The sequence below is a fragment of the Arachis hypogaea genome, chromosome 17 (genome assembly GCF_003086295.3).
Source record: "Arachis hypogaea cultivar Tifrunner chromosome 17, arahy.Tifrunner.gnm2.J5K5, whole genome shotgun sequence".
In the NCBI taxonomy this organism is placed as follows: domain Eukaryota; kingdom Viridiplantae; phylum Streptophyta; class Magnoliopsida; order Fabales; family Fabaceae; genus Arachis; species Arachis hypogaea.
Window position 1 is genome coordinate 122,508,563 of NC_092052.1, and position 21,304 is coordinate 122,529,866.

At 38.7% G+C, this 21,304-nt stretch overlaps 3 protein-coding genes and 1 long non-coding RNA gene across 8 annotated transcripts; 1 reads left to right on the forward strand and 3 right to left on the reverse strand.

The window, feature by feature from the left end:
- Positions 1 to 202: 202 nt before the first annotated feature.
- LOC112767250 (uncharacterized) lies at positions 203 to 2,572 on the reverse strand. Its single transcript, XM_025813132.3, has 3 exons — positions 2,144 to 2,572; positions 1,644 to 1,895; positions 203 to 890 (listed from the first exon to the last, which is right to left on the reverse strand). The coding sequence occupies exons 1-3, from the start codon at positions 2,498 to 2,500 to the stop codon at positions 600 to 602; spliced, it is 900 nt and encodes a 299-aa protein (XP_025668917.1). The 5' UTR covers positions 2,501 to 2,572; the 3' UTR covers positions 203 to 599.
- A 1,684-nt stretch (positions 2,573 to 4,256) lies between these two features.
- On the forward strand, positions 4,257 to 5,200 carry LOC140180732 (protein FAR-RED IMPAIRED RESPONSE 1-like). The gene is made up of 3 exons (XM_072222013.1): positions 4,257 to 4,729; positions 4,817 to 4,937; positions 5,060 to 5,200. Exons 1-3 carry the CDS (start codon positions 4,257 to 4,259, stop codon positions 5,198 to 5,200), a joined length of 735 nt encoding a protein of 244 aa, XP_072078114.1.
- A 6,276-nt stretch (positions 5,201 to 11,476) lies between these two features.
- On the reverse strand, positions 11,477 to 13,818 carry LOC140181056 (uncharacterized). Its single transcript, XR_011875647.1, has 4 exons — positions 13,639 to 13,818; positions 13,493 to 13,547; positions 13,276 to 13,404; positions 11,477 to 11,793 (listed from the first exon to the last, which is right to left on the reverse strand). It is a non-coding gene; the product is annotated as an uncharacterized lncRNA (long non-coding RNA).
- Positions 13,819 to 18,044: 4,226 nt separating this feature from the next.
- LOC140181057 (uncharacterized) lies at positions 18,045 to 21,304 on the reverse strand. Of its 5 annotated transcripts, none has more exons than XR_011875649.1 (4): positions 20,207 to 20,386; positions 20,066 to 20,115; positions 19,844 to 19,972; positions 18,045 to 18,361 (listed from the first exon to the last, which is right to left on the reverse strand). XR_011875649.1 is itself a non-coding variant. In XM_072223498.1 (2 exons), the coding sequence occupies exons 1-2, from the start codon at positions 21,297 to 21,299 to the stop codon at positions 18,336 to 18,338; spliced, it is 645 nt and encodes a 214-aa protein (XP_072079599.1). In that variant the 5' UTR covers positions 21,300 to 21,304; the 3' UTR covers positions 18,045 to 18,335. The 5 variants fall into 5 exon arrangements, 1 of the variants encoding a protein (XP_072079599.1); XR_011875648.1 differs by having other exon boundaries at positions 20,061 to 20,115; XR_011875650.1 differs by lacking the exon at positions 19,844 to 19,972 and having other exon boundaries at positions 20,061 to 20,115.

Below are 21,304 nucleotides of genomic sequence, written 5' to 3' on the forward strand. Positions count from 1 at the left end.
CATAGATTATGACATTTTTTTGGTACAAGATTATTACAAGATTATAACCCAAAATTGCCTTTTTGTAATTGAGACAAGACATAAATATTACCAGCAAAGAAAGAAAATTCGTGTACTAGGACATGCTATCAGGTACATATTTCCAATTTAGAACACTATATATCCGTATTTTTATCTTATCCGATCCTAACTACTGTACGCAGACCAAAAGTCCATCAGTTTTAATTAATATCCAATATCCGTTACAATATAACCTCAAGAAGAGAAATGATTGAGGACTATCAGATGATAGAAGACCATTAGAATTTATAGTTTTTGGCCATCTCTTTACCATCAACTCAATTTCTTATATATATTTTCTTACTCTAGTAATCTAACAACGTACTTTATCCCATATTTTTAAACATTGATGGCCAAAAACAATAAATTATGATGGCCGTGTAGCATTTCTTCGCCTCAAGAAACCTACGCAGAATTTGATGTAAGAGGCGGCTAGCTCCCCAAGGAGGAAAAACAGAGAGGAGCACAAAAGAGAAGGGGATGAACTCATGATTATAATTAAGCATTAAGAAATTAAATAAGCATCATCAATATAATAATCATGATCTAGTTTGACCGAGAAGGACATCCTTATAAGGAGTAGGAAGAGGCTTTGAAACTTTGGTTTCTTCAGGTGGTGGATTATGTCTTATTCTTATTTGATGATGTTCTGAAAGCAGGGGAACATGTCCTTCTCTCGCCCTTATTAGTTGCTCTTGTGCTCCACCTCGCAGCTTCTCCAGCCTCATACCATTCATTTGTTGCATCTTGAACACTTTCACCACATTTATCAATCCACCAATGAAGAAAAATATGGTACCCGAGATTCCTAACCAGATCCAATCCCTACCCTGCCACAGTATCAACATTAATAATTGACTCGGATTAGTTAGTACATGATTCATTTTCCAATTTAGCAGTTCATTCCTATCAAATTAGATAAGATGATCTACCAGTTCAACATTATGCCAAAATCTTTCTCATCAAGTAGCTAGATACTTAGATAGGTTTCCTTGTCGCATGTGTATGCATGGAAGTGTGATTTGTAGTATAATAATCTAATAACAAATATATTTTCCTTTTAAATTCATTGTGCTATTAGGACATTAACTAGAAAGCATATCACTAAAACAGAAAAAGTATTTGACCTATTAAGTTATATTTCAATTTTAGACCTACACTTAATTGTAAATGTCATTCAACTAAGATCGGTTTAAGTATCAAAAGTCATAACTACACAACAAATTCTCCTAAAACGAGAGTTTTCATAAGATAGATATACACTCATACCAATTGTCAATCATATTATATATAAATCATAATATTCCTATAATAGTAACATACTGTATCTAAAACATGAGAGTAAATTAAAAGCTTCTTTCAAAACTAATATTGCAATTAAACAAAGCTATGGCGTATTGATTGCTGAATACTTAATCAATTATGCTAGGCGTCCACTAAAATTAGCTACTACTAGTGTAAAATACACGTTAAGAATAAATTAAACTACACATATATCAATACAAAAATACCCCGTGACTGATTTTAGTGTACAAATAGCATTTTTGATACTTAATTAGTCACTACTTGAAGGCTATACTTACAAGTAAGCCGAGGCCATGGTGGATCACTCTAGATTGCTCAATATAATTGAGGCAGGAACTAATCATGAACAACATACTCCCCATCAAGAAGGGGATATACACACATTGCTGCAAGATTTGAACATGACCATCTGCTCTCTCGTAGATTTGACATGAATTGTGAATCGATCCCACCACCCATAGTACAGGACCAGCAACCAACATGTTCAGAGCATGCTTTTCCAATTTGAAGTAACCATGTCCTTTCTCTTCCTGCATTTCCCTCCACAGATTACAAATATTAAAGGAAAAAAAAAACACTTGCTACACAATCAGAGCTGATTTGAATTTATTTTATATACGTAGCATTATTGTAACCTAAAATTACCTTATTTAACTACTTAAAGTCTGATTTTATAGATGTTACATTTATAATTACAAATTTATTATATCTAATGTTACCTAGCTATTCGAACTACAATTAAGAAATGTAAATTAAGATAATTTGAGTGCAATAGTACCTGAAGAAAAATGAAGAAAACGGCAAGAAAAGTAAGAAGCGTTCCGAGCATGTTGAAGAGGGGGACAGCGAATTCGACGAAGGCGAGCTGAGGATCAAAAGCCATCAACTGAAAGCGGAAATCAATGGGAACAAGATGCGCCATAAGGTCATGAAAGTTTACGATTAACATGAGGCCCAATGCAATGAGGAAAACCACGAGCCCCGAAGAAGCCTCGGAAGAAAACTGAGATGCGAAACCACAACTCAGGACCACGGTGGAAAACAGGTAAAGCCCCGCGTTGATGTACTCGTAACGGTTTCTGGTGAGGCCCGGCCCGTACGTACGGAAGTCCCTCGCCGATGCTAGCTTCACCATTATTTTCTGTTATTAATTTCAGATCTCGAGAGTGAGTTAGTTATTTGTTTTTGTGATTTGTTTTTGTGAGGCATGCATGGCGTGATGGTGGTGAGATATGGGATTTTTGTGATACGTGGCGACGTGCATGGAGTGGGAATTGGAGAGTGACACGTGGAACTGTGTGGAGAATAGGGTGCCGCACGAGGCAGCTGGATGGAGAAGGATGATGAGCTTTGTCAACTGCTTCTTTGTTGCACCATTTTTGTGGGAAATAGTAGTGTCAGTGGTGTATGTGTGCATAGTTTACTAATGCCACCATCGCTGTCACACTCGTTAATTCAATGACAAATGTATGTCATGTCGTGTGTTAAGACTTAACCTCGAGAATACTCGCCTCAATACCTCACAAGTTTAGTTTTTTTATTTGTGAGACATAAATAAAAGGAAAAGTATATGAACCAACAAAAGTTAAGAATAAAACTAACTTAATTAATTATAATTATTTTAATTAATTTTATTATTTATAATTTAAATATTTGTTATTAATGGTTTTTAATGCCAAAATCAGATTTGAAGGGATATGTTGAGAATCTCTTGACAGAAATTATGGTGAAAGCCCACAACCCTTTTGAGTTTTCATTCTCTCTCCCTCTCTACGGTTGTGGTGCATCTGAACTCTCATCCAAACAGCAAAGACATTAACCACCTCCATCCAAGGCATACTCATGGTGCTCCCTTAATGATAATCCTCGGTCCTTAATGCCATTAGCGGTGCTGCGGTTGATCGTAGTGCAAGTTTAGGGTTTAGGTGCAATAATTTACTCTTCTTCTCATCAATTGCCTCCATCCTCTCCATCGAATCATTCAACATGTGGCTCCTTCGTCGCTTCTCCTCGGTGTGTGCCGCCATTGATAATGACGTTCGTGAGCGTGGTTCTCCCGCAAAGACCATCACAAGTAGCATTTTCCGCACAAAGAAGCTGTCGTCGCGGTTCAAAGCTTTCGAAAAAGAGTAACGTCTATGGAGTTCTCAACCCCGGAAGGCGGATCGAATAGCACATTGATCAATTCAAACGAAGGGAATGAAAAATTGAGTGTAGGTGAAGTTGTTATTCAAGAGGAGTCTAAGGTATGTTGGATAGGCTGGTCCTGCATTGTATGAAATTTAATGACAATGTGTTATGTGAATGTTTCTTATTCATGCTAATTAGATATTTTTTACGATAAAGTATGCTTGATTCCCATATATGTTTGCACTATTTTTTTATGTTTTTTTATTGGAGTGATTCATTATATAGCAAAGATCTTAAGTTGATAAAAAAAAAATTTCCGGTGACTTTAATTGAAGGTCGACGAAATTACCGATGACATTGTGATGAGAAAGGATGAGTTGGACTTGAGACACAAGGTTTGAATTATTCCTTATTGTTTGTCATCGCATTATAGTTTTTGTGTTAATGCTAGTTTTAATTCGTATTTGGTTTTGTGAATTGACATTACAGTTGCCGGATCATAGTGGGATCAGTGAAGAGGAAATCTCATTCTTAGGAATGTGTTTTGATTCGTTGCCTCTGGCGCAGAAATTTTATGCAAATTATGCAAAGAAAGTTGGGTTTGTAACTAAAACCAGGAACACGAATTTGACAAGACGCAGGAGGAATCAAAGATACCCATTAATTAGTCTATTCACTGCACGCAAGAAGGTTACCGGGAGTCTCGGGTGAAGGCAGCAACTCGGGAAAACAGAATTACAGCTATGAGATGCAGAGTAAGGATGTATGTCATGCTGGACAGGGAGAAGGAAAGTTGGATTGCGGCTAGATTAGAATTGAGGCATTCCCACCCTTGTTCGGCTGAGAAAGCGGTCCACTATCTTGAGTACAGGGAGTTGACAATGCATGCTAAGTGCGTCATTACGGATAACGACGAGGCTGGCATAAGACCCAACAAGACATATCTATCACTGGCAAACGAGGTTGGCGGGTCTTCAAACCTGAGTTTTTTAGAAAAGGATGTCAGAAATTACATCACAAGAATACTCCGATGTGCTGATGACAATGCGGACTTTAAGGAGATGATGAATTATTTTGTTCGAATGAAAGAGATCAATCCCAACTTCTTTTATGCAATAGATGTTGACGATGCTAATAAGTTCAGGAGCGCACTCTGGGTAGATGCAAGGTGCAGGGCTTCGTATGAATATTACAGAGATGTGGTGTCGTTCGACACCACTTACAGAAGAAACAGGTCTGTTTTTACTTATGGGTGAATCGCAAAAGCAGTTATTTCTTAATTTGTTTTTGTGTCTGTCATTTGTTGTTGGTATTTTCACAGGCATGGTCTACCGGTTGCATCCTTTGTTAGTGTAAACCACCATGAGAAGTCTACTCTTCCCGGTTGTGCTTTACTTGGGAGCGAGGAGATCCCTAGTTTTGAGTGGGAGTTCACGCAATGTGTGAGATGCGTCGGGACTGCACCAAGGGGATCATCACTGACCAATGTAAGGCCATAGTCGGTGCTATTAGGAAGGTCCTACCAGATACTGTTCACCGATGGTATATCTGGCACATAATGAAGAAGGCACAATTCAAGCTTGGAGGTTATGTTAGGTACGAAGAATTGAATGCTAAGATGAATCACATTGTGTATAATTCTCCTTCTGCTGACTCTTTTGAAGTTGATTGGGCTGAATTCATCAAAAAATTCGACCTAGGCTAGAATAGATGGTTAACAGGTCCGTTATCGTTAACTTAACTCCCGTATATTGGTTGCATATTGCCTATTTATTCATTGTTGGTAATTTCGCCGGTTTGAATGGGTTGTTGTGGTTTTTTAGGAGTGTAGTCGATGTTTCTTATTTACCTAGTCAGTGGATGTTCCTTTCAATACACAAACAGATAATTTTTCTCTTAGGAAACTGGATGTTCTTTTATTTGTTTTCTTAGTTCTTTGAAAGCGGTCTTCATGTTGTGTCTAACCGACACTCTTATGCTCTGTTTTTTTATGTAGACCTTTATGCCAATCGACGGAAGTGGGTTCCAATATTTTTCAAGAGTGAATCTTGGGCCGGTATAAGGAGTACACAACGGAGTGAAAGTATGCATGCATTTTACGGGGGGTTTCTGCATTGCAAGAGTGGGTTGGTTCAGTTTGTCCATGAATACGACAATGTACTTGGAAACAAGGAGTAGAAGGAGCTGGAAAATGATGCTGTGGACTCGAAAGGCGTCATCCCATGTATAGGGAGCACAGGCATCGAGAGAAAATTTCAGCGGGAATACACCAGTAATATGTTCAGGGATGTTCAGTTGGAGGTAAGGAAAAAAATCGATTGCGTGGTTCGGTCAACTGAACCACAGGGTGATTTAATTTTTATTAAAGTGGATGAGCATAAGATAATTTGTGAAAAGACTGTTTACCGTACTTTCACAGTAGATTTTGACCCATTGAGTCAAGAGGTTCGGTGCGACTGCAACAAGTTTGAATCCATTGGTATATTGTGTTGCCACACCCTTGCTGTTTTTCATACTACAGAGTTCACAGAGTACCGAGCTGCTATGTTCTTCCTCAATGGAGTAAGAACATCATGCGCAAGCACACCTACATTAAGAGTAGTCATGATGTGGCTCAGACCGATGAAAGCCACAACCTGTTCATGCGTTTCTGTTCAGAGTTTTATAACGTTGCTCAGGAGTTCGTTACTTGTGATGAGGAAGCATCCATCTTGCGATCTGCCCTTTGGGATGCAAAGTCCAAGCTGACTGATTACCGTGCCAGCATGCGTTCGACTACTGTTGCTGCGACTCAGAATATCATGCCCACACAGAGCACAGGCGGTGTTGTTGTACATGACATACAGGGACCTTCAAGAGTTAAAACTAAAGGACGGCCGAAGAGTAAGAGACTTGGAGCAGAGTTGGACAAATCAATTAAGAAATCGACGCAAAAAAGGAAGAGAAAATCGCATCCGGTATGTGATAGACGTGAGGTCTAGTTCAATTTTTTTTGGGATGGTGTTGTTGATTCATATATGTTGTTTTTGTTTTTCTATTGTGTATTTTGTAGGATGTTGTTGACCTTTAAACAGATAATGATTATGATGGTTCTGTAGAGAAAGGGTTTGAGGCTTCTACTACTTACAATGTATCGAATGGTGGTGGATTCATGTCCCTGTTGAACTCTTTTGAGAATATATAGTTATCCTTTTGTTTGATTGTTCATTTTTTTTCTGTGGTTAGTTTCTCATACTTAGCTAGATTTCGTGGTTCTTTTAACACAAATTAATAACCTCTAACGATTGTTGCTTTGTAACTTGCATTGGTTCTGTTATGACGCATTCAATAAAAGATGTAAAAAGATAACTGTGGTTATCTTTTATCTAATTATTAATTATTTTAGGTTGTGACACTGTCATAGTTTTAAGATCACGGAGTGTTACTTTTTTGTTGTAAAAAACAAATGGATTACATCCGCCATGAAACCTGCTGAAGAATATCTAAGAAAACAAAAGCCATTCACTTCTCAATGAAGTACATGCATTTGCAAATGAGTAACACTTGAAACTCGAAAAACATATCCAGAATCATCCAAGTCGCAATGAAAAGAAACATCATAATGCCTATCAGAAGCACCATCTACTTAAAAACTTGGATAAAGTCACCGATGCCAACACAAAGGAACTTGCTGAGTATACTGATTACGACAGAAGGCCATGCATTGCTTAAAGTACCAGCAACTTAACAATTACAACAATAAAAAACAAGGATAAAAAAATAAATAAACTTCCGTTTAGTTAACATCAAGCCGCTTAATGGAACGAAGTGCCACCCAAATATAATCATAAACAAATTGGGTATATACACCAAGCAGAGTAGACTGAATAGCATAATAAGACAATGCATTGCTTAATGAACTAGAGACATCCACAACTTGACAACTAATTACTTGACCATCGTAAATTCCTAACACATGAAACCTGTTGAGGAATATCTAAAAAAAGAAAAGACATTCACTTCTCAATTAAGTACACGCATCCGCAAATGCATTGAACGTGATAACTCAGAAAACATATGCAGAACCATCCAATTTACAATGAAAAGAAACATCCTATTGTCTATCAGAAGCACCATCCACTTAAAAGTTTGGATAAAGTCACCAGCAACTTCACAGTTTCATTAAAAGAAAATCATATACCTGCAGTGAAACAGAATTTTTCAGGCTCACACGAAACTACTGCAAGGCAAAAAATGCCATATAAACGTCCACAACTCTAACACAAGGAATCTATAGAAACAGTATGGCAACTGTACGTTTACATGATTTTTACCTAGGCATCTGTCTTCTTTAGTTGTCTCCCCCCTTGCTTGGCTTTCTCTTGGGTAACCTCGCACGTTGTAGCATGGTCTTCGTGCTGAGTGCTGTGAAGGGGCTCAGTGCTGTGAAGGGTGATCTCACCGCCTTAGTCTTGTGTCTCGGTTGGTTGCGACGTATAGGATGGTCGTCCAATGCCTCTAGAGCCTCTCCAATAAGTAAATTATGAGGATCCATCACTATGTCTAGTATAATTTCCTTCCGAAACTCCTGCAGAATGTCCTGAATTGCATAACTGTGTGTGAGCGGTTTGGAAGTGAGAAAGTAATTAGTCAGAAAGAGGTGCAAGTTAAATGTAATAGAATTTTTAAAATCACCTTGGTCCAAATTTACAAAGGTTTATCTAGACTCCAGTACTGCATGAACTTGATCACGTATACACCACATCACAGCTACATGTATAGATAGAAATATTATTTTTAACCACGAGACTAAGTATGTAAATCAAGTGAAGTGCTAGTAAGATTATTGATAGGTGGCAGTTCAACTGACCGATTAGGTTGTTTTGGGACGCTGGCATAGAAACGAGTTAGGCTGTTTTCCATGAGCTCATATGAGGGAATCGACACTTTAGCTACGTCTCAATAATTCTCCCCTAGAAAGCAACTACACTTTAGCAATGCTACATTGTTAACAACTAAGGATGTTGTTGCACTAATTGAGTGGTATATGCTTACCGCATAAGCATCTATTTTTTACCGTTCATCATTATGCACTCCAGAATGCATTCTATCCAGTATCCACAACCTTTTTTGAGGAACCTCAAAGGCATACAGCCACCAATGATGATTAATACAAACGGAAAAAACTACTGCATTGTAAACAAACGTATCAAAACAGTAACATGCAAGCATTAGTTCGTTCAATGGCAACAAACACCTAGAATACAAGGCAAAAACCATATAGTTTTTTGTATAATTAGAAAATGCATTGCTTAATGAACCAGAGACATCCACAATTTCATCACTAAAAAAATGCAGCCACAAAATTCTTAACACATGAAACCTGTTGAGGAATATCTAAGAAAATAAAAGTCAATCACTACTCAATTAAGTACACGCAATCGCAAATGCTTAAGACATGAAAACTCAGAAACATATCAAGAACCATCCAATTGGTAATGAGAAGAAACATCATAATGCCTATCAGAAGCAACATCCACGTAAAAACCACTGCGTTGTAAACAAACATATCAAAACAGTAACATGCAAGCATTAGTTCGTTCAATGGCAACAAACACCTAGAATAAGAGGCAAGAACCACACAGTTTTTGTCATCTAATGCATTGACTCACCCATTTTCTCCTCGGAGCTTCTACCTTGTCAAAATATCTCGAATCGGCACCGAAGTGAGGACCCAGCCCCACATAACTCAAGGTAGGAATCTCCCTGAAAGAATCCAAGTTCCTCTTTTGCAACACTGTTTCCTATTAAAACAACCATATTTAGTTTTAGGACACAAATCTTAAACACTAAAAATCCACAAAATCAATCATACCAAAATTCCTGGAGGAATACAGTAGAAGTCATCATTAAACCGTGATGATTCCGAGTCATTAAAACTGAAACACATCCACTGAACGATCTGCACGTTCAATTTTAATTTGTTAGGGTCATCTTTATGAGAGATTATATTTATTAAGAACTCCATTCATTCTAGCAAAGTGTTATTATGTTCTACTTATGTTGCTGTTGATCCAACGACGGGGTTGCAGTGTGCACAGGTCCTCTTGGAGCAGTACTAGATGTAGCCTTTCTTCATACGACGCCACGGCCTTCTCTTTCCCCAACAATGCATTGACCGCCCATTGTCGCACTCGATCTTCAGCATTCTCGTCGAGCTTTCGCCTCTTTAGCAACGGATTCACCTTTATAGGAGTACACTGGGTAGGATTCTTTTCCATCCGAGTCATTCCGGGTGACATCCAGTGGCTCGGTTGACGGGGTATCTTGCAAGATGGAGTAGTTGGCATCACGGTCTGCAGTGACTCTATGTACTGAAGTTGCTCAAGATATTCCCATATTCTTTTGCTCTCCGGGTCTCGCATCGACAAGAAATCAGGATTACTGCGTCAAAATCAACCAATGTTAGAGAAAAGAAAATTTTTGTTTGCATACATTTCCTAATTTCCTAACGAGTAAAATAGAACCAAAAAAAGAGTTTTGCATAGGAAACTTGCTTGTCGAATTCCCATTCTTGATGTTGCACTAGTGCTATCAAGTGTGCCTGCATCGGGAACTCTGGAGTCAGTTGTTTCATGGGGTGTGTTTTCCTGATTGAAGTTGCCGTCAGGAGTCTCCGAACTTGTTTTCTGTTGGTCAACTCCCTGGTGAAACAATCGGCACCCCCTCTTAGCAAGAGGCTCATTGTCTTCGCTATCATCTGGGCTCATTGGGAGATCTTTTTCCTCAGATGTTTTGGGTTGGACCTACGTGGTCAGTCGTTTTTAACCCCCTCCTTTTTCTTTGTTGCTGACCTGCTTATCTGTTTCATGCACATTGCCTATGTTACTTAAAGAAACATCCAATTACATTGAAATCAACTGTCTAAAATTACTTATGCTAATCCAGAATTTAATCCATACACTACCATACACGTATACTCACCTTCGGACTAGTTTTTTATCTCTCCGCATGTCGTGAGCATGTTCTAGTTGGAGGTGGATTTGTTGTGCTTCCAGTTGATCATCTTTCCATTGCTTCCTGCTTGCTCTTTATACCGACGGAGCTTCCCTGTTTGTAGAAATAGCGTGAATCAAATAAACAATAATGAAGTCAATTTATTAACACGCTAAGTTGTAAATACGTGCTTACCCTTGCGCAACCGAAGCTTTTCATCCATGATTTTGTTGTGTGTTTTTTTGCTGTTTTTCTCCTTTCAGATTGAGGTGATCAGCCTTCTACGTCTTCACTTTTACCCTTTCTAGTCAAGAGGCACACCTGATTTAAGAAATGAAAAGAATCATGGATCAAAATCAAATGCTCAAGTATCACTATCACAAAAACCAGAAACTCAAAAAAAAAACCTTAAAAAACGGAGTCATTCCCAACTACCTGACACAATTGAGATCAAAAAACATATTTAAAAACATCCATTTAGCAAAGAAAAGAAACATCATGATGCCTCTCAGAAGCACCATCCACTGACATATTGGCATAAAGTAACCAATTTCTAGAAAGAAATGAGTACCTCAGAAATAATATATTGCACCTTATTTTCTAGACTTTCCGAGGTCCACACAACAAGCCATGGCTCTTGCTCATGACAGTTGTCAAGCTGACCGTATTGCAACCACTAAAAATATAGTACCTGGACAGAAGAAGGGGACAAGTTATGCTCTACAAAAAAAATGACATGCTCAATTTACTAATACTCATTGAATGCGTCCTACCAGCATGACGAGCATGCAGCCCTCACAAGTTTTGTTTGTAACACCCTACCACACAAAGCTTTACGCTTAAGTCGTAAAACAGAGGTGATGTGGTATTACGACCTCTAAAATAAAATAAGTACATATAATAGCAGAAGAGTTATAATATGCTAGGAGCCTTGAAGGATAGGGAAAATAAAAATCGCGAGATAAAAGCGCAACGCTCAAGGAACGAGTTAACTTGCATGCTAAGAAAACTGTAACTGTCAAACATAAGATAACAGAAGTAGGAATAGAGTGCCAAAGATACAAAATATCAAGCTCCTAACTCAGCCTGCGAAGTCAAGACTGGCCGGAGAATATTTACACATATATATACCTACATATCCAAAACCCAAAAGTACATATACACAATCCTGCCTCTCCATAAACCTCTAAGAGGATCAAAAAGAATAAGTCATGCGGAGAGAAAACTAAGTACATATATATACATCATAGCATAACAAAATATCCCAGTAACCACTCCGCTTCAAGAGTCCAGACGCCTAACGAGATGCCTCTCGACCTGCATCTGAAAATTAACAACATAGTATGGAATGAGAACCGGAGGTTCTCAGTATGGTAAAGGTGCCACACACATAATATATAAGGTCCTGGGAATGCCAGAGGCAATCCTAGAACGCCGACACTCAGATTGTAGAGCTTAAAGTATTAAACAGAAGCCATAAAAGGTGGTTTCCTAGAAATATTTAATCCTAACTTAACTTAACCTTAAATCTAAGTCCCATACTGCCATTCCTCCATACCTCCAATTCCATCATGCATTTTCACAGACAAATAAACAGATAAAGGCAAACACAAGAAAGTTACAACTACTGCAGGTAACAAATACACATTTAGCATGGCAAATACAGATAGGCACACCCAATTAGAGCACAAGCAAGTAATTCAAGTAATATGCATATGATGCATGCCTGTCCTATGGCTGATGAGGCTCATCTGTCGGTTATCCAGCCAACCCGACAAGTCTGAATTGTCCTTAGACTGTCCCCCGACGTGCATCCCCAAGAGTCTATGCATAGATTTTTCTCAAATAATCAATATTGCTCAATGGGGGTAACATTCCCGGGAATTTATATAGTGCCCGGTCACACTTACGTCGTAGGGTCAACAGAGTATCGAGTTTTCAACCTGGTACACGTGGTGGCAAGCCACGGCACTTAATCCAGGGAATCTCGTATCTCAGATTATTCAAATTCATAAGCCATATAAATAATTCAATTATAATTCATCAACATCCACATCATTCCCAATTGCATCTCATTCATCATCATACATTAAACATATTCAATCCTTATCCTTCATTATATCACCTCCCATTCCATCCATCAATAGTTTCAATTCAAAACATAATTCATTCTTTTCTAAGAATCAAACTTCAAACTTAAAACATACTCACTATCTTAATAACTCAAAATCAAACCATATAACCTTTAAATCTAAATCTCTTTTAAATAATCATCTAAATAAAATCTCTAATTTTTTATAAAATTTCGGCAGCATCTCCTCTAAAACTCGGACTTTGCCACCCTTTTCGGGTCCAAACCTGCTTTCTTTTCAATTCAACATACCCTTCCTCATCATCATAACAATCACCACAATAAATCTACTTCAAATCAACAATTAAACTCATACAATATTCAAATCCAACAACCAAAATTCAACTAAGGATCATAGTTCACAAATCCTAGGCTTTTAACACAAAATACCTCATTATCACAACAACCTCCACAATAGTTATACCTCAAATCAATAATTCACCAAATCATTAGTTAATCAACAATAACATTCAACCATAATTCTCTCCAAATTAACATAACAACATTCACCATCCAAAATTAAAAACTAATTATCCAATAAACTTCAACCAAATATATTCATCGATAAATTACTAAACATTAAACATACACCTGCATTCCAACTTATCCAATGGTCATCTAGCCTAAGTTTTCACAGAACATTATATATTAAATGCAAGAAACCTAAACCATACCTTAGCCGATTTCCACGTAACGACCAAAGCTATTTATTCAAAACCAAAACAGCCCCTCAAAACTCAACTAATCCACTTCCTCCAAGTTCCAGTATTCACAATTTCAAGCTCCAATTATTTATTTTCAACCTAATACACATTCATAATACATATATACCCAATTTAATACTCAAAGCTCAAATTTAATGAAATTAAAATAGAATTATCATATCCTCACCTTACCCAAGCTTCACATAAGCAAGAGTGAACGTTTCTCTCAAGCTAATTGGATCCTAAAACATCAGAAATCAAAGAAATTCAATATTCCCACTTAAAATTCGAAAATTGGGGGAAGATGAAGCTGAGAGTGAAATAGCAAGTTACCTATGAAATTGTTCCGGTAGAAATGTAGAGCTCGACGCGGTGAACGCGTGGCCGCAAACGGTGCGGCGATCGGAGCTCGAACGGAGAAGTTACGGCGTACGGAAGTTAACGTGAGGGTTTACGGGAATGTCTCGTTCTTCTTTTCCCTCTGAAGCTTTCAGCTTCGTTCACGTTGAAATGAGGGGGACAAAGGCTTGGGTTCACTTAAAAGGGCTGGTCCGGTTGGACCGATAGCCCGGTTCGGGTCCGGTTCAACCGGTTCGATCCTTTCGGTCCATTCTTGGACCGTTTTCTTCAAAATTAGTGTCAAAATTCTCGTTTCGATGAGCTCTACCCTATTTTGATATAATATTTGCATTTCTAATCCTCCTTATTAAAAAATAATTTATTAACTAATTATCTACTAATTTAACCGGGGTTTACATTCTACCCACCTAATAAAGAATTTTGCCCTCAAAATTCAAATATAGTTACCTGAAAAGAGATGTGGATAGTCCTTTCGCATATCTGATTCGAGTTCCCAGGTATGTTCCTCGATACCAGCTCGTCTCCAAGCTACTTTTACCAATGATACTTCCCTTCCTCGTAATCGTTTAACACTGGTGTCATCAATCCTCACCGGAATTACTGGGAGTGTTAGATCTTCTCTCACTTGGATTGGTTCTGGTTCTAGAACATGACTTGCGTCAGGATTATACTTCCGAAGCTGTGACACATGGAACACATCGTGCAAATTCGAAAGGTACGGCGGTAAGGCAATTCTATAAGCCACTGGTCCAATTCTCTTCAGAATCTCAAACGGTCCAATATAACGAGGATTCAGTTTCTTGGTCTTAATAGCTCTTCCCACTCCAGTGGTTGGTGTAACTTTCAGAAAGACATGTTCTCCTTCTTCGAATTCCAAAGGCTTTCGCCTCTTATCAGCATAGCTCTTCTGGCGGCTTTGGGCTATAAGCATTCGACTACGAATCTTCTTTATCTGCTCAGTCGTTTCAGCTATCATTTCAGGCCCTAACAAACTCCTTTCTCCAGTTTCATACCAACATAGTGGAGACTGACATTTTCTGCCATACAGAGCCTCATATGGAGCCATTCTGATGCTCGCATGATAGCTATTATTATAAGCAAATTCTATTAATGGCATATACCGATCCCAGCTCGCAGGCTGGTCCAAAACACAAGCCCTTAGCATATCTTCTAAGGTCTGAATAGTTCTTTCTGACTGACCATCTGTCTGAGGGTGATACGCAGTACTCAAGCTTAACTGAGTCCCAAATGCACGCTGAAAAGCTCCCCAGAACCTTGATGTAAAACGGGGATCTCTATCAGATATAATAGTAGAGGGCACACCATGTAACCTGACAATCTCTTTGATATACATTCGAGCCAATTCCTCCATTGTGCAACTTATTCGGATAGGAAGAAAGTGAGCTGATTTCGTCAATCGATCTACAACCACCCAAATAGCGTCATAACCTGATCGGGTTCTAGGAAACCCTATCACAAAATCCATTGCGATACTCTCCCATTTCCATTGTGGAATCTCTAAAGGCTGAAGGGTCCCTGATGGTCTCTGATGCTCAATCTTAACCTTCTGACATGTTAAACATTTAGATACATGCAATGCCACATCATTCTTCATACCTGGCCACCAGAACATCGCTTTCAAATCCTGATACATTTTAGTACTCCCTGGATGAATTGAGAATCCACTCTTATGAGCTTCCTTCAAGATACTTTGTCGCAGGTCTCCAACATCAGGCACAATAATCCGGTTCTTGAACCTCCATAAACCATCCTGACCTTCTGACACTCTCCACTATTTTCCCTGTTCAACTGCTGGTAATACCTAACATAACGCTTCACTATCTTGATGAGCCTTCAGAAGTTCTGATTTAAAATCACTTGAAATCTGTAACTGACTCAAACACAAAATTCCAGATTCTTCTCTAACTCCCAAATTCAAACCTTGAAATGCCTTCAGTAACTCTTCCTCCCGTAGCATCATCCAAGCTGCATATAAAGACTTCCGACTCAAAGCGTCCGCCACAACGTTCGCTTTTCCTGGATGATAATTCAATTCAAAATCATAATCTTTCAGAAGCTCCATCCACCTCCTCTGACGCATATTCAACTCTTTCTGCTAAAAAAGATACTTCAAACTCTTATGGTCTGAGAAAACATGAAACTTAACACCATAGAGGTAGTGCCTCCAAATCTTTAAAGCAAACACAACAGCAGCAAGTTCTAAATCATGTGTCGGGTAGTTCATCTCATGCGGCCTTAACTGCCGTGAGGCGTATGCTACAACATTCTGGTGCTGCATCAAAACACACCCCAACCCTTTCAGAGATGCATTACAATACACTTCAAACGATTCACTTGGTTCAGGTAATACCAATACAGGTGCAGTAGTCAACCTGTGCTTCAATGCCTGGAAACTCTCTTCACATTCCGGAGTCCAGATAAAAGGTGTATCCTTCCTAGTCAACTTAGTTAAAGGTAAGGCGAGCTGTGAAAATCCCTTAATGAATCTGCGATAATACCCTGCCAAACCTAAGAAACTCCTGATCTCTGTCACTGAAGTTGGTCGCTCCCAATTCATCACTGCTTCCACCTTAGCAGGATCCACAACTATCCCCTGCTTACTCACCACGTGGCCGAGAAACTTCACTTCACTCTTCCAGAACTCACATTTAGATAACTTAGCATATAACTTCTTATCTCTCAGAATTTGAAGCACAATCCGCAAGTGATCAGCATGTTCCTCTTCAATCTTAGAATAAACAAGAATGTCATCAATGAAGACAATAACAAACTTGTCCAGATACGGTCGAAAAATCCTGTTCATATAATCCATAAATACTGCCGGGGCATTAGTTAACCCGAAAGACATCACTGTATACTCATAATGACCATAACGGGTTCTGAAAGCAGTTTTCAGAATATCCTCGTCTCTAACCCTTATCTGATGATATCCGGATCGCAGGTCAATCTTAGAAAACACACTGGCACCCTGTAGCTGATCCATTAGATCATCGATTCTAGGCAACGGATATTTATTCTTCACAGTGATCTTATTCAATTGCCGATAATCGACACACAGCCGCATACTCCCATCCTTCTTCTTTACCAGTAACACTGGCGCTCCCCACGGAGAAACACTTGGTCGGATAAAATGCTTACCCAACAGATCTTCCAGCTGAGCTTTCAGTTCAGCCATTTCTAAAGGCGACATCCTATAAGGAGTAATTGAAATTGGACCGGATCCAGGTACCAACTCAATTACAAATTCAACCTCTCGGTTAGGTGGGAATTCATTAATATCATCCGGAAACACATCTGGAAATTCACATACAACCGGAATTTGCTCTAAACTCTGATCATCACCTGATACTCCCGCAGTTAATAACATAATACCCTGACATTCAGTTCCAGAACAGATTACTATCATAGAATTCAAATAGTAACTATTCACCACAACTGGTGCTTCTGACCCTTCCGGCATAAACTGTACTGACTTTTCAGAACAATCAAGTAAAACATGATTCTTGGATAACCAATCTCCCGAGTATCACAGCGTCACCTGCCTGCAGGATACATCGTGTCCCCTGTCACCAATACTGAGCCTCACCTTGCAGTTGATAAGTTCCAAATTCAACCCATTGCTCCTCAGGGACCTGTTGGGCCTGCAACAACCGTTCCATAGCTTGAATCTAATTATCTGCGTCAGTGGGATTTGAGGTTCTCCTGAAAGTCGGAGGGTGAACTTTCAGAAAGATAGCAAGTGTCATAGGACCATCCTCATCATTATTATTCCCGTAATTACCCTGATTTATCATATTATCCAGTGCCTCGGGTATTACCTGCATAGCTACAACCATATTTCCCAGAGTAGCCATAAAGTCTACTGGATCATTCCCTACCGGGCTAGGAGTAACGATGCCTATCCTACCTCTACCTCGCCCGCGACCGCATCTGCGAGTCGACATCTGGTCCTTATACACACTAAACAAGTGATATTAAGTTGATCAGTCTTAATATCACAGGTCTAATGCTTTAAGTTCCAAATGCATGCTCACAAACGTTTATGCCATATATATCAATCAGATATCCTAATAGCACATAAACACATATACAGAGAATGCACAGAAGTACAATCAGTCCGTCTTTCAGGCTCTATAGGAACGAACTGCTCTGATACCATAATGTAACACCCTACCACACAAAGCTTTACGCTTAAGTCGTAAAACAGAGGTGATGTGGTATTACGACCTCTAAAATAAAATAAGTACATATAATAGCAGAAGAGTTATAATATGCTAGGAGCCTTGAAGGATAGGGAAAATAAAAATCGCGAGATAAAAGCGCAACGCTCAAGGAACGAGTTAACTTGCATGCTAAGAAAACTGTAACTGTCAAACATAAGATAACAGAAGTAGGAATAGAGTGCCAAAGATACAAAATATCAAGCTCCTAACTCAGCCTGCGAAGTCAAGACTGGCCGGAGAATATTTACACATATATATACCTACATATCCAAAACCCAAAAGTACATATACACAATCCTGCCTCTCCATAAACCTCTAAGAGGATCAAAAAGAATAAGTCATGCGGAGAGAAAACTAAGTACATATATATACATCATAGCATAACAAAATATCCCAGTAACCACTCCGCTTCAAGAGTCCAGACGCCTAACGAGATGCCTCTCGACCTGCATCTGAAAATTAACAACATAGTATGGAATGAGAACCGGAGGTTCTCAGTATGGTAAAGGTGCCACACACATAATATATAAGGTCCTGGGAATGCCAGAGGCAATCCTAGAACGCCGACACTCAGATTGTAGAGCTTAAAGTATTAAACAGAAGCCATAAAAGGTGGTTTCCTAGAAATATTTAATCCTAACTTAACTTAACCTTAAATCTAAGTCCCATACTGCCATTCCTCCATACCTCCAATTCCATCATGCATTTTCACAGACAAATAAACAGATAAAGGCAAACACAAGAAAGTTACAACTACTGCAGGTAACAAATACACATTTAGCATGGCAAATACAGATAGGCACACCCAATTAGAGCACAAGCAAGTAATTCAAGTAATATGCATATGATGCATGCCTGTCCTATGGCTGATGAGGCTCATCTGTCGGTTATCCAGCCAACCCGACAAGTCTGAATTGTCCTTAGACTGTCCCCCGACGTGCATCCCCAAGAGTCTATGCATAGATTTTTCTCAAATAATCAATATTGCTCAATGGGGGTAACATTCCCGGGAATTTATATAGTGCCCGGTCACACTTACGTCGTAGGGTCAACAGAGTATCGAGTTTTCAACCTGGTACACGTGGTGGCAAGCCACGGCACTTAATCCAGGGAATCTCGTATCTCAGATTATTCAAATTCATAAGCCATATAAATAATTCAATTATAATTCATCAACATCCACATCATTCCCAATTGCATCTCATTCATCATCATACATTAAACATATTCAATCCTTATCCTTCATTATATCACCTCCCATTCCATCCATCAATAGTTTCAATTCAAAACATAATTCATTCTTTTCTAAGAATCAAACTTCAAACTTAAAACATACTCACTATCTTAATAACTCAAAATCAAACCATATAACCTTTAAATCTAAATCTCTTTTAAATAATCATCTAAATAAAATCTCTAATTTTTTATAAAATTTCGGCAGCATCTCCTCTAAAACTCGGACTTTGCCACCCTTTTCGGGTCCAAACCTGCTTTCTTTTCAATTCAACATACCCTTCCTCATCATCATAACAATCACCACAATAAATCTACTTCAAATCAACAATTAAACTCATACAATATTCAAATCCAACAACCAAAATTCAACTAAGGATCATAGTTCACAAATCCTAGGCTTTTAACACAAAATACCTCATTATCACAACAACCTCCACAATAGTTATACCTCAAATCAATAATTCACCAAATCATTAGTTAATCAACAATAACATTCAACCATAATTCTCTCCAAATTAACATAACAACATTCACCATCCAAAATTAAAAACTAATTATCCAATAAACTTCAACCAAATATATTCATCGATAAATTACTAAACATTAAACATACACCTGCATTCCAACTTATCCAATGGTCATCTAGCCTAAGTTTTCACAGAACATTATATATTAAATGCAAGAAACCTAAACCATACCTTAGCCGATTTCCACGTAACGACCAAAGCTATTTATTCAAAACCAAAACAGCCCCTCAAAACTCAACTAATCCACTTCCTCCAAGTTCCAGTATTCACAATTTCAAGCTCCAATTATTTATTTTCAACCTAATACACATTCATAATACATATATACCCAATTTAATACTCAAAGCTCAAATTTAATGAAATTAAAATAGAATTATCATATCCTCACCTTACCCAAGCTTCACATAAGCAAGAGTGAACGTTTCTCTCAAGCTAATTGGATCCTAAAACATCAGAAATCAAAGAAATTCAATATTCCCACTTAAAATTCGAAAATTGGGGGAAGATGAAGCTGAGAGTGAAATAGCAAGTTACCTATGAAATTGTTCCGGTAGAAATGTAGAGCTCGACGCGGTGAACGCGTGGCCGCAAACGGTGCGGCGATCGGAGCTCGAACGGAGAAGTTACGGCGTACGGAAGTTAACGTGAGGGTTTACGGGAATGTCTCGTTCTTCTTTTCCCTCTGAAGCTTTCAGCTTCGTTCACGTTGAAATGAGGGGGACAAAGGCTTGGGTTCACTTAAAAGGGCTGGTCCGGTTGGACCGATAGCCCGGTTCGGGTCCGGTTCAACCGGTTCGATCCTTTCGGTCCATTCTTGGACCGTTTTCTTCAAAATTAGTGTCAAAATTCTCGTTTCGATGAGCTCTACCCTATTTTGATATAATATTTGCATTTCTAATCCTCCTTATTAAAAAATAATTTATTAACTAATTATCTACTAATTTAACCGGGGTTTACATTCTACCCACCTAATAAAGAATTTTGCCCTCAAAATTCAAATATAGTTACCTGAAAAGAGATGTGGATAGTCCTTTCGCATATCTGATTCGAGTTCCCAGGTATGTTCCTCGATACCAGCTCGTCTCCAAGCTACTTTTACCAATGATACTTCCCTTCCTCGTAATCGTTTAACACTGGTGTCATCAATCCTCACCGGAATTACTGGGAGTGTTAGATCTTCTCTCACTTGGATTGGTTCTGGTTCTAGAACATGACTTGCGTCAGGATTATACTTCCGAAGCTGTGACACATGGAACACATCGTGCAAATTCGAAAGGTACGGCGGTAAGGCAATTCTATAAGCCACTGGTCCAATTCTCTTCAGAATCTCAAACGGTCCAATATAACGAGGATTCAGTTTCTTGGTCTTAATAGCTCTTCCCACTCCAGTGGTTGGTGTAACTTTCAGAAAGACATGTTCTCCTTCTTCGAATTCCAAAGGCTTTCGCCTCTTATCAGCATAGCTCTTCTGGCGGCTTTGGGCTATAAGCATTCGACTACGAATCTTCTTTATCTGCTCAGTCGTTTCAGCTATCATTTCAGGCCCTAACAAACTCCTTTCTCCAGTTTCATACCAACATAGTGGAGACTGACATTTTCTGCCATACAGAGCCTCATATGGAGCCATTCTGA

What these genes read in the sequence shown, in the direction of transcription:
- LOC140181057 (XM_072223498.1), bottom strand. Translation starts at nt 21,299, where the DNA reads ATGGCTCCATATGAGGCTCTGTATGGCAGAAAATGTCAGTCTCCACTA. An exon ending in CTATCCACATCTCTTTTCAG is followed by an intron (nt 18,362 to 20,680) that starts GTAACTATATTT and finishes GTTAATTTTCAG; the next exon opens with ATGCAGGTCGAGAGGCATCT.
- LOC140180732 (XM_072222013.1), top strand. Translation starts at nt 4,257, where the DNA reads ATGTATGTCATGCTGGACAGGGAGAAGGAAAGTTGGATTGCGGCTAGA. An exon ending in ACCACTTACAGAAGAAACAG is followed by an intron (nt 4,730 to 4,816) that starts GTCTGTTTTTAC and finishes GTATTTTCACAG; the next exon opens with GCATGGTCTACCGGTTGCAT. An exon ending in AGTGGGAGTTCACGCAATGT is followed by an intron (nt 4,938 to 5,059) that starts GTGAGATGCGTC and finishes CACATAATGAAG; the next exon opens with AAGGCACAATTCAAGCTTGG.
- LOC112767250 (XM_025813132.3), bottom strand. Translation starts at nt 2,500, where the DNA reads ATGGTGAAGCTAGCATCGGCGAGGGACTTCCGTACGTACGGGCCGGGC. An exon ending in TTTTCTTCATTTTTCTTCAG is followed by an intron (nt 1,896 to 2,143) that starts GTACTATTGCAC and finishes AGGGAAATGCAG; the next exon opens with GAAGAGAAAGGACATGGTTA. An exon ending in ACCATGGCCTCGGCTTACTT is followed by an intron (nt 891 to 1,643) that starts GTAAGTATAGCC and finishes ATACTGTGGCAG; the next exon opens with GGTAGGGATTGGATCTGGTT.